This window comes from Telmatherina bonti (genome assembly GCF_933228915.1).
Source record: "Telmatherina bonti genome assembly, chromosome: 16".
Classification (NCBI taxonomy): domain Eukaryota; kingdom Metazoa; phylum Chordata; class Actinopteri; order Atheriniformes; family Telmatherinidae; genus Telmatherina; species Telmatherina bonti.
Genome location: NC_136614.1, coordinates 19269294 through 19281926, shown reverse-complemented (window position 1 = coordinate 19281926; position 12633 = coordinate 19269294). Strand labels below are relative to the sequence as shown.

General features: G+C 38.2%; 1 protein-coding gene across 4 annotated transcripts in view; it reads left to right on the top strand.

The window, feature by feature from the left end:
* The window catches only part of fndc1 (fibronectin type III domain containing 1), a 37445-nt gene extending 25984 nt beyond the window's left edge, over nt 1–11461 (top strand). For 2 of the 4 annotated variants that reach the window (XM_079255415.1, XM_079255417.1), the window contains 7 exons: nt 798–1034; nt 4113–4221; nt 5933–6012; nt 6181–6210; nt 7517–7678; nt 7799–7921; nt 10199–11461. In XM_079255415.1, the coding sequence (XP_079111541.1) occupies nt 798–1034; nt 4113–4221; nt 5933–6012; nt 6181–6210; nt 7517–7678; nt 7799–7921; nt 10199–10314 (857 nt within the window). In that variant the 3' untranslated portion in view covers nt 10315–11461. The remainder of the gene's footprint in view (nt 1–797; nt 1035–4112; nt 4222–5932; nt 6013–6180; nt 6211–7516; nt 7679–7798; nt 7922–10198) is intronic. The other 2 variants (XM_079255414.1, XM_079255416.1) reach the window with 1 other exon arrangement.
* Nucleotides 11462–12633: the final 1172 nt, after the last annotated feature.

Sequence of the window (12633 nt, the reverse complement as noted above, 5' to 3'; positions counted from 1 at the left end):
CTTCTTTTTTTCCCTTTTTATTAGTTTAATATATCTCAGGTAAACTAAGAAGCTTGCTAGTCTGAACTCTTTGTTTAGATGAAGTGTCCAACAGAGACTGCATCTCATTATTTTTCCAGACTTGGTTTGTTTGAATGAATCTTAGCCACAGCACAAAAGGGACAAACGCTAATTAAAGAAATAATTCTTAGCACTTGTGTGCTTTCCACTCACTTCTAGATGTTTATTTCTTTTTTTTTTTGTCATCAGACAAAAATTGGAGCACCTGGATATTTGGGCTGTTAAAAAACCCATGCCTTAGAAGACTTCTATATGAGTTAACATGACATGAATGGCTCTGATTGCGTTTCCCATTAATCCATGTCAGTGTGAAGACCTATGTTTCCTTCACTGCTTTTGGATAAGAATTTTAAATCAAGCAGAAGAAAACTTTAGGCAGTTAAAAATTTTCGTAGCACATGACCAAATAAAACACGTGGATTTAGCACATGTGTGATCCTGCACAGATCATAAGATAAACAGAAATACACTCTTGTCTTGTGAATAGATACCAATAAATGTGCTCATCAAGACAGCAGATTATGTATTTTAGTTAATGAATGCTTAAGATAAGCATGTCAAATGTCTGCTGAACCATCTTAACAATAAAACCACCTGCCAGATATTGTATTTACAGATCTTGGTAATATTAATATGAACTGATGGGAAAAGTAGTGGTTTCCATTTCTTGCTCTTTAGAGTTTAGGTTTAGAAATTAATACAAAAATGCAAAATAATTATTTTATTTTTGCCCTCAGCTCCTTATGTTAACTACATCCAGAAGGACCCAGGTGCTCCTTGCTCTCTAACCGAGGCTCTAGAGTACCTTCAGGTAGACGTCCTGGAAAACCTGCTTGAAAAGGACAGTCCAGCAGCCAATCAGAAACAGCCTCCAAAGAACAAGCCTCATAACCTTACTGTGGTTGCCATGGAAGGCTGCCATTCCTTTATCATCCTAGACTGGGCCCGTCCCTTGAAAGATGATATGGTGTCAGGTAAGAAATGCCTCTCCAGTACTTAAACTGTACACACAACAATACTCACATTTACCTCAAGAGCAACTTTCTTTTTAATAAATTTACAAGTGTCCATCAGGTGTCATATTGAAAGGAACAAAATGTGATGTATTGAGGGAATCTGTTTCAATATTAGCAAAATGTTACGTCAAGGGCTGCATCCACTGTCGATCAGCAAATACAGCAAAAGTTTAATATCATGAAAACCCAACATCTAAACTTGGAAGATATTCTATAAAACAGTTTTAACATTCTTGCAGTCAGCTAGTTTATATATCTTTGGCTTCTCTACTTTCAGAGTCAAAAACAAACTTTTCGACCGGATGGCTCTCCTCCGAAGCTGACAGTTAAAAACAGACAGATGTCGTTACATAACCAGTGCCGTGTGCCTGTTAAATCATATCAAAGCACTGTGTTGGTTGAAAACATGTCTGCTGGTAACATTCTTACATGTCAGTCCAGCAATGGAAACCATCCCCTTCTGGGTTATCACTACGTAAAAGAAAAAGGTCATCTGTTGTGTTTTCAACATATATGTTTAATATATCACCAGCATCCCTCTAGATTCATATTGAAAGAGCTTCTCCAGCAGTTTGTCGTTAATAAACAGCTTCAACTGAACATGTGGGCAAGGGTTGCTTAACTCTCACTGTTTCACATGGAATAGCCAGACTCGTCTGACCCAGAAGCTGACATATGGAAAATCAGTAATAAAAAGAAGCTGAAGATAACAGCCTACTGTGTGAGGCTGTGTGGACATCAGGGATAGCAGTTTGGCCAGATAGGGAGTCAGTCTGTTTCCTCTTGCAGACAAACAAAAGCTCCTGGTCATGCCGTGGAGGGGTTAGTTCTCTGATGTATAAAACAGATAGATGGTTTGCCGTCATGGTGTTTTCTTCCTTTCTTTTTGCCTGTGTGTTTATACTATCCTGAGTAACTGCCCTGATACCCATTTTGGACTCAATTTGTCTTTTAACCATTAGTTTGGGTGAAAAAAAAAAAAAAGTTTGGTTTTCCATTATGTATCACTTTTTCTCAACAAACTGTCAACAAGATCAAACCAAGTGTGTCTGAAGCCATGTTTAGTTTATTTGTCTGTGCCATAGTTTCATTATCGTCTAACAAACATTAAAACACACCAGATGCTGCCGTAACATGTTTCAGGGTATAACCATTTTACTTTTCAGAAACTCATTTCCATTTTATAAATAAACAACTGTGCCCACATCTTTCACTTTGAATAAACATGCCACAAAGTTTTTATTTAATAATCAGGGTGTGTTTGCACCACTATGCTGTACCATTAGTGGTTCAAAGCTACTGAAACAAGTGGATGCAAGCAGCTGTGAATGTGCATCTTTCACCTGAAACCAACTTATGGTTCCATTTACTGTGATGATGGAAGCATTTTCCCTTAAAAGCTTTGGGCAGAATCATTCATTGAGTATTGTTGGTTTTGGTTCAACACCTTAATTTTCATCTGACAAATTTATATCCAAAGTATGGAAAGATACTCTGTGCAGAGCACATAGACAGTTGGCAAGTGCAAGATGCTCTTAGAGAGCTGTAGTTTATGTAAAATGGAAAAGGAATGGAAATCCAAACAGAGAAAAAAGAAAGTGGCTTTTACTTCCCTTCTCTGCTGTGAGAAGCCAGCTGTGTTGGTGTGGCTCCACTAAAAACAGAAAGCAAACTCAAAATCCAATTGAAACAGTAGTTTGATGTGCAGCAGAGCTTCTCTCTACAGTTTTAAGGTAAATTAAATATCTTTTTTTCCCCAGCAGCTGTGTTTTAGTTGCATTTTATACCATACAAAATAGTTAATTTTGAAGTCTGTCTGAATTGAGGTTACTTAGTGAAATCTGACTGCAGAGGTGAGGAAAAAGGGAAAACAGTCGGAGACGAAGAGGTTGGAGGACAGTTACAATGAGCTACAGAAGAAAAACTAAACTAAGCGTTTCTGTAAGGGTTAAAGATGTAAGAGACCACCTACTCTAGGTGCAGATCATTTTCAGATATCAGTGGAAAGTTGTGTGATTTTTTTTAAATACATGTACCCAAATTAACTATTTTGTATGGTATAAAATGCAACTAAAACACAGCTGCTGGGAAAAAAAGGATATTTCAAGAGGACGTTACATTAAAATATCACTGTTCACCTTGGGAAACCATCCCATACAATACCAGTTTATTTACTTTAAACAACAGTAATGCAGGCCAAAGAGCTACGCAATTAAAAAAAATATAATAAAGACTTCAAAGATGGCTGTCCGGTGAAATAGTGGTTAGCGCTGCAGCCTCATAGCAAAAGGGTCACTGGTCCAAGGTGGGAGGTTTGTACAGTGGCCTTTCTGTGTGGAGTTTGCAAGTATGCATAGGTTCTCTCTGAGTACTTCGGCTTCCTTCCAAAGTCATGTTAGGTTAACTGGTTACTCTAAATCATCCCCAGGAGTGAGTGTGAGCATGAATGGTTGCTTGTCTTTCTGTGTTGGCCCTGTCATGGACTGGTGACCTATCCAGGGTGTACCCTGCCTCTCACCCAATGGTTGCTGGGATAAACTCCAGCTACCCCACAGTCCTTAATTCAAACAAGCAGTTAGAAAAATGGATGGATGGATGAACTTCATAGAAGACATGCCAGTTGTAAACTACAGCATAAAACAAATAATGATTCTAATGGGATGTTAAGTTCGCCCTCATATGGGTGTGTCAACCCTTCTGACCTCAAAATGCAAACTTTTTTTTCCCATACAAGCACTCATTTTATGACTATTTCATGAAATAAAGTAGTTTTTTGCTCTCCTGTAGTGTTATTTTTTGTGGCCACCTGCATAGAAATTCAGTGAAAATTGAGTCTGACTTTTTAATGTTGTGCCTTGAGCCTGGTTTCCTTGTATTACATCACTCATAGCTATAAAAGAACAAACAAAGAGTCTTTCTCTGAACTCAGTAGTGAGTCTCAGCATATTGCCATTTTGGACCGAAAACTTCATATAAATTCTTTGTGTTTTTACCTGATCCTTCTTTTTTAAAACAATTGTGCGGTCTTCCGTGCAGGTTACATGGTCTACAGTGCCTCGTATGATGACGTTCTGAACAATAGGTGGTCCTCCAGAGCCTCAGATGGGACACACCTGCCTGTGGAGAATCTTAAGCCTAACTCTAGGTAACATGCCACTGTACGCTACATGCATTACTGTATGCTTGGAGTGAGGTTAATGCGTGCACTTCCAAGTAATTTACAGTATAATATCACACATGGGAATTATGAAAAGCAAGAACCTGATTTTACAGAGATTGCAAGATCTTTTATTCTGACCTCTGTGTGACAGAAGCTGGATCTGTCCTGCATGTTTGTATGTGATTTATAGCACGCATGCATATCAAGGCTGAAGCTGATCAAAGCGGATTGTGAGTTGGATGCTGTAGAGCTGAGAAAGGCTTCCACAGAGTGAAGTAAATCAGTTTGGCTGAACAGAGGCAGGCTAAGAAACAGATTTTGATTCTGTTGTGACATGTTGTAAAACCCTGTTGAGGCCTTGGAAAATTTAGTGGAACGTAAATACAGCACATATTATCTGACACTTACTCACAGATACAGCCTCTGCAGTCTGTTTCAGTTATTAGAGTTTCCACAACCGTGTCTTACAAGACATGAGTTTGGAGTTTCACAGTTTTTGCAACACATTCATGAAAATATAGATTTGAGCAAAGAACAAGAGATGTAAGGTAGATAGACCAGCCATTGTTGCAAATTGACAATAATGTGCAAATTCTCTGACATCCTCTGACTTTCCAAGTGATAAAAACTAATTTTATAATAGATTTTTTTTGTTAAGTTTTTGTTTAACCTATACTCGAAACAGTTACCATCTGATTAATCCACTTAGTTTTTTCTCACTAGACAGTCGTTGAATAGGCCAAGCATGGATTTATAAGATGCCGAGTATCTTCATGCACATTTAAAGGAAGGCTTCAGCCACATTTTAGTATCTTAAAATAGATGCACTTATATTTTAAAAGTGTTGTTTAAAAAATATATCACTGGAGAGATGTCAGAGCATAAACATTTTGAGCTTCGTCTATCTTTTGCTTTGTATAAGAGCGTGTCCATTTCCAGGTTTTCCCTCTGTCTTTTCATTCATTACATCATCTTTATGCAGCTGCTTTGCTTTCTTGACTCCCTCTCTGTGACATATTTTAATCAGTTTCATCACATGGCCATGGTGATTAGATCCAGGCTCTGTGGCTGCATGTGATGAAAGTCTTTGGTTTGAAAGCAGCGGACCATGAACTTAATGTATGTGACCTTTTTGAGTCGTGCGGAAGGAACAAAAAAACATGTGAATCCATGAACCTTTTGCAAACTCTTGAAGTTGTCACTGTTGTTGTTTTCAGTTTGATAGGAGCAGAGACAGTCTGCTCAATGGATGACTTTGTTTTGCCATTTGGCAAGAAACTTTCTGATACACAAAGCTCACAAAGCACTCGATGAGACATTTCTCTCTTGGATGCTCTCTTACTTCAGTCACTACTTCACTCTCCCAGCATTTATATATTTATATCTGTGTTTCACTTTTTCCATATCTGTCATAGCTGTCATTCATTAGACTTTTCTTCTTTTTGCTTCTCTAAAATGTGCTTCTTACTCGCAATAACTTTTTTTCTCCCCTCCCTGCTCACTTTTGTGTCCTTCAACAAATAGCTATTTCATTTCGCTCAAGCCCTTTTAGTCTAAAGAGGAGGACTCTTGGATCAGGCTAGCTAAATCATTCTAAGTCATCTGCTGTGCTCATTGTCTTTTCCAGCTGCAACATTTAAACCACGAAATTTCTCATTGAATCCCAACATTATGATTTGTCTTTCTTTTCCTGCAGGTACTACTTCAAAGTGCAAGCCAAGAATGTGTTTGGTTTGGGACCAGTCAGTGATACCCTCACCTATGTTACTGAATCAGGTGTGTTTGCAAATATAAACCTTGACATGCCCTGCTGACCAGAGCAGTAATGAGTGGTATTTCTATCATGTGATCCATTAGCTTTTCATTCCAATAAGCCAGTGAATGCATAAAGTATGCTCTGCTCTCCTTTCATTCTGAGAGAAATGTTCATATTCCTTTTTTCAGATGATCCTCTGCTCATCGACAGGCCACCTGGTAAGTCTTAATACTGTACACATGGCCAGTAAACGGTTTTAAAACAACTTTCAGAGAGAATGAACCACTTAATGGTCAGCACTATGTGCCGTTTTAGATATTTTTTAAGTTTAATGTAAGCCACACAGTGCAAAACGCATCTTATGAAGATAGATGACATACTGAAGCTTCACTTGCTGTGCTGATAAACAGCTGATTCTGCTCACAGTGAGAGTGAACCGTTTGTAATGGAAAAGGAAACAGGAGAAACCGAGTCACACTGTACATACAAGTCATGGAAAAACTCCATATGCTTTTTACATTTCCACTGGGTAGTTACTAGATGTGGGTCATAATACACTGAAGGAGGACTTCTGGAAAAGTTTAAGAAAAAAATGGTCTGCCAGGCTTTATTCACCAGATTAAACTTGGTCTATCAGGAAGCAAGGCCTTTGTTACGGTTGCCTGTTTCTTGCTCTTCAGCCTACTAATTCTGAACCTTCAGCTGGGATTCCTGCTCAAACACAGCTCTGATTGCTGCCACCTGGCTGGGATTGGTCCTTCCTGTCACCTGCTCATCTCCACCCTGCTCACTGGATAATTGGAGCTCTGAGCTTAGCTGATTCCACTAATCGCCAGGACTTAAAAGACACCAGGAGTCCTTCATTCAGTGGCAACCACTGGCTCAGTAGTGGTCTGCCCTCAGCTTGTGTTGTGACTCTGAACTTTTGTATTTCTGGAGGACTTTGAAAGAGCTGCATTTTCTGTTATGTTCATTTTCATGGTTCTTAAATCTTGTTTGTGGCTATAAAATCCAGTCATGTTACATCTGTTAGTTTTTTTTGTCTGAATAGTTAAACCAGTGCTGCTTTTGTTTGGAGAACTGCTTTGTGGGCTTGTTTTGCTCTTGGTTTGGCTATTTTGAGGCCATTTCTGGCCTGTTCTTGCCTCGTCTTCCCCCATTGGACAATAAATCTGCATTGGTCCATATGTACACCTGGCCATGGGTCTTTCTTTTGTGCGACTCAGTTGCCCTAGCAGAGTCTGGGTTGTAACAAAGGCTGAAAAGCAAGAAACAGGCAGCTGTAACAGCCTTGAAGGGACAGCCAGTAAAACTGTGTTTCAAACAGAAGGTGATGAGATGTTGTAGCTGAAGCAACAATATAATTTTTAAAAAAAGGTGTGTTTTTATACATGGAATATTATAAGGATCATAGCCTTTATACCCTAAATTAAATTTTGAACCGTTTAATGAGACATAAGTCTTTGAAACTGCTGGCATACTTTGATGCCACAAATGACACCTTCTGTTTCTCTGACTCCTCAGGTGGAGAACCAATCTGGATCCCATTTACCTTCAAATATAACCCAGTTCACAGCAGCTGTAAGGGTAGTCGGTACGTCAAGCGGACATGGTACAGGAAGTTCGTAGGTGTGGTCCTGTGCAACTCCCTTCGATACAAGATCTTCATGGGAGATGGTTTAAGAGGTAACGTCTCATGAATGCAAGGTTTAAATCTCGCCCCATATTACAGTTATGAATATTTTACCCTAAAGCAGCTTTGTTTTGTTTTTTTTTTTGTTTAATATTCTTCCTGTCTTTCCACAGAACCATTCTATAGTATTGGAGATACAGTTGGTCAGGGAGAAGATCATTGCCAGTTTGTGGACTCTTACAGGGATGGAAGAACAGGTCCAGCCTACCTTTCAAATAATTTGCCCTCAGCACAAGGTAAACAACACTATAAACATCTGTTTTGTAGTAGTAGTAATACATCTCATTTATATAGTAAATTTAAAGCTGTTTTACAGGGAAAAAAAAGTTAAAACAAGGTGAAATGCAGAAAACAAGTAAAAACAACATAAAAATGTTTAAATACGACACAAAGTAAAAGGAAAGTTCAGGTGGTAAAAACAGGTTGTGGTATATGTATTGTCGGAGGGAGTTCAAGGGTTGGAGAGACGATGGAAAAGGCACCCAGGTTTGGTGTTTGGTTCTATAGGGATAATCAGGCCAGCGGAAGAGGAAACAGGAAGCGGTGTAAGGGTGAAGCAAGTCGCATGGGACCTGGTCATGGAGTCCTTTATGGGCGAGAAGGAGGATTTTGAATTTGATAAAGTACGGAATAGAGAGCCAGTGAATTTTTTTTTTTTATTATTTTTTTTATTAGGAGCACAGGAGCGATAGAATCTCACGAGTGTGTGAGGAGGCGTGCGGCAGAGTTTTGAATATTCTGAGGTCTATTGGGGAGGTTGGCGGTGGTGCCATGAAGAGTGTGGTTTTTTTTTTTTTGGTTTTTTTTTGTTACCTATGTGGGATATGATTGTGTGAAAGAAGGTTTCAGCTACAGGAAAAGAGAGAGATGGAGGAGGGCAATGTTTCTAAGATGATAAAAAGCTGTTTTAGAGACCTGTTTAATGTGCAGGGTGAAGGTGAGTTTGGTATCAGCAATTCTGGCATTGGGGGAAGCGTGACAGGGGGGAGTTATCTAATGAGGTGGAACTGTTATTGTTAGAAGTAACATGTATTTTTTTTTTTTTTTTTTTTGTCCAACACTTTCACAATATAAAATAGGTCTGTATTGTACCACTGAGCTGATTTGATCTGCACAAGAAACATAGAAGCAGCACAATGTAGAAAGAAATTCCTGGGATTTAGATGTTTTGGACAAATGTCATGCTTTTTATTACTGCATAACTCCAAACAATTTCCAGTATTACCATAACTGATCAGATTAATGTTGTGATATCCTGCGAGTTCCAGTTTCCATATTATTTTAGCAGAAAACAAATTCTTCAAACTCCAAACAGGAAATCCACTTTATATAGATGGAGAATGGTGAAAGATGTATTTGCCATTTTGAACAACAAGCAAACAAATACATGACTGAACATTTGCATGTAAAACCTAATTTAAAGACTAAATTTAAAACTTAAAGACCTTATTTATTTATTGTGGTGGGTTTTTTTTTTTTTTTTTTTTTTTTTTTAAAGTAATAATCCTATTTCAAGTGTAGCAGCTTCTTTGTGTTAAACTGTCATAACAAGATCAGATTTTTCCTTATCTGAGTTTGTCTATAATTCCTATAAAAAGCAGGAACGTTTTCCAACGCCGAGCATAGCCACTGATTACTGAAGACATGTATAAATAATATGTCATTAACATATTGCCTAATAGAATTAAACCCTCAATTTCCGATAACCGTGTGAGGCTATTTCAATTTAGCATACGCAAAATATGGGTAGGATTTTCAAACATAAAATACTATTGGCAACCAGATCAATGATGAGGCATTTTGCTGGGATTTATTGAGAGAATTTATTAAATGAACATCTTAAATGGATAAACTATGCTTAAGTATTTTTTTTTCTATTAAATACACACATTTTAACCATTCCTTTTTTTATTCGTCCTTAGCAGTTTTTTTTTTTTTTTTTACACTAATCCATTCCTGTGTTTTGACAGAAAATGTTGTTGCCATCTTTCTTTGACCTGTTTATTAGAAAGGTCCTGAGAATGTTCCCAGCTGAATGGGATTCAGTTAGTTAGAAACATTTGTTGGGTTCAGAATAGGATAACATTTTGCTAAAATACTGAAAAACAGCTTTTACCTTGATGAGCAATGCATTCTTCATCACCCTTGTTAAACTGGAACTTTGATAAATTCAATGGAAGTGATTAGTAAGACCCAGGAGGCACATAGACGAGATCCAGATGATGACTGTCTGTTGGAAAGACAGTCATCTCAACTTTAACACCAGCAAGATAAAAGGAAAAAAAAATTATAACTGATTTCAGGAAGGAGAGGGCCACACATTACGCAGGCCTGAGTGAACCTCAGCCCAACAGTGACTGTTCATTCTGAGAACACCTAAAATAAATTCCCTTTGTTTTTCTTGCGGAACTTGTACTACTGCAGTATAGAGTCCTAACCTATGGATACGAAATCCAATCATAAACTTCATTCACTTCATAGATGTATGTAAAGGTGTTCTCTCTGTGTTGCAGGATTTTACCGTGCCTACAGACAGGAGCCTGTTTCATTTGGAGTTATTGGCCGACGCACACCCCACCCATTTGTAGGCTGGTATGAATGTGGCGTGCCTATCCCTGGGAAGTGGTAACATGGCAGTAAGAGGAGACACTGCAACTAGAAGCAGAGCTCTGTATCCAGCTGCAGATGCTCACCTCTGGTGGTCCTGACCTTGGAAGGAAAAAAAACAAACAAAAAACAGACTTTTGCCTGTGAGCACAAAAAGACACCACTACGAATTTATTACAGCTTCAGAAAAAGAGGATATAGTACTTTTAACAATTCAGTGTATATCTTTACATTGCACTTTTATATAAAGCAGTCTGTATATTAGGGGAAAAGAAGCATGTAAGCTCTTGCTTAGCTTAACTTGTATCTCAAAGTGTCCTTGTATTTTTCCCAACAAGAGACAGGTCCTTACCCAGTGATTATTTATCTCATCAGAATTGGACACACGTGTGGTCACGTGGTGACATTGCACCAAAAGTACAAGCTGCAAAGCACACTGTACAAATGGGCACTTAAGTTGTGTATAGGTCTGTTCATTTTTACTTGCAGCATATGTATTGCATATTGTAATGGCTTCTAACAGGAATGTTCAATCTTTCCATTTGTCTGTATTTGTTCTAAAACTATCACTGTTTCGTTTTTGTTTATTGCTTTTTGTTTGCTTTTGTTTTTGCACCCTTCTTGCTATTCACCAGAATTCATCAAATTACTTTGTAAGTTTCTACATGTATACAGACAAAGAATAAAAACACAAGTATTTGCTCAAGAACTGTGGGAGATTGAATAAAGGGGCTATTAAAACCACAGCCATCCAAAAACATGAATCATATCATGCTTTCTCTCTGCCACATTCTTCTCTTGCAAAAGCTTCCACAGGTGATCCAGACCTGTCAACCTAATGGAAAATGTGAATAATAGACAAGGTTTAGCTGAGCCCTAAATGGTATCTCCTGGTTGTTCTTTCTCATTCTTCCTTTTTTTTTTTTTTTTTTCTTTCTCTCTAAAAGGTGTTTTGTTTTCTCCTTTTCGATTCTCTTTCTGTCCCGCTTTCTTCTCCGGTCCAGTCCAGCAGTACACACATTGTATTACAAACAATTATGCAAAATAAATAGAAAAATGAAATTAAAACCCAGAATATCAAGGGTAGCATATCTATGATGCTTCCCTTGGCAAAGTAAATTTGCCCAGCAGAACACAGCATCCAGAAAATCCATTTTGCCTGCTTAAATGCTGGACAAGACCAAAAAAACGAGAAGAAAAAAAACTAAATATCTCCTAATATGGTGTCTAAACAACACATCATAGGCTGAAAAATTAAGCCACTGCAAAGGTCCAAAACGCGCAGTTCCTCAGATGGCCTCTTGAGGCTCTCTTCAGTCAAGTTCCAGCCAAAAGTCTATTGACTGATCTGTGCAGGAAAACACACCTCTGTTGGCATCTGCCAAATCACAAGGTAGCTTCCACTGTTTAGATTAACCAAGTGGAGCCACGTTTAGAGAATTTAGTGAATTAAAAACCCAACCCACCTACCTGTGCACAGAATTTGCCAATCTTTTGTGTTTTTGTTTGTTTTATTAACTGAGCCCTTATGAATCTTATTAAAACTGCAGCTGCTTCACCAGGCTAGAGTTGATCCAATCTGGCAACAAAACCTTAAAACAGTACTCATAAAAACTTTCACAAACCACTGAGACAAATGTTACAATGAATGTGTGGTGTGAATCTTTCCTGCATTGGTGTGTATTCCTTTGAAATCAGCTGGAAGCATGACTTTCTGATCTCCTATAGCTGTAATGGTGGTTATAGTAAATGCAGCATTAAACTAATTTTTCATTAAAAAATAGTTATAAAATGTCGGTACTGTAGCAATAACCTCCTTTTTCTCCTTTTGTTCTGTGAAACATACGCTGTCATACGTCTTTCTACTGATGGTCGTGTATCTTTCAGAGGTTAGGGTTGAGAGCTGAAAATCAACTGAATATTATTCCAAATACTTCCCAACTATGACTGAATTCACTTTTAACTTAAATTCAGACACATGAAACAGGCGTTCATTTTCATACCGAAAACCAGCTGTGGCTCTCAGAGGTCACTGTTTAGTTTAAAAAGTTTTTCTCCAGCTGTGTGAAAATATGAAACAGAACAAAGAAGCATAATTATAAATGGGTCAGCGGCACAATAAACCAGGTTGAAAAGCTCTCTCCATCACGCCTGACTTACTGGAGTGGCCTACTCTGTATTTCTTGCCAGTTAATCGTTACTGCATTTATAAGATTCTGAGATTATTTCTCAGCCGTGAAACTGGTTGTTCTGCGTCCACAACCCAACAGCATAACCTCCAGAACCTCCTGCCTGAAAGTAATTATGAGCATCTTTCTGTCAATTTTAACTGTGTGAGCAA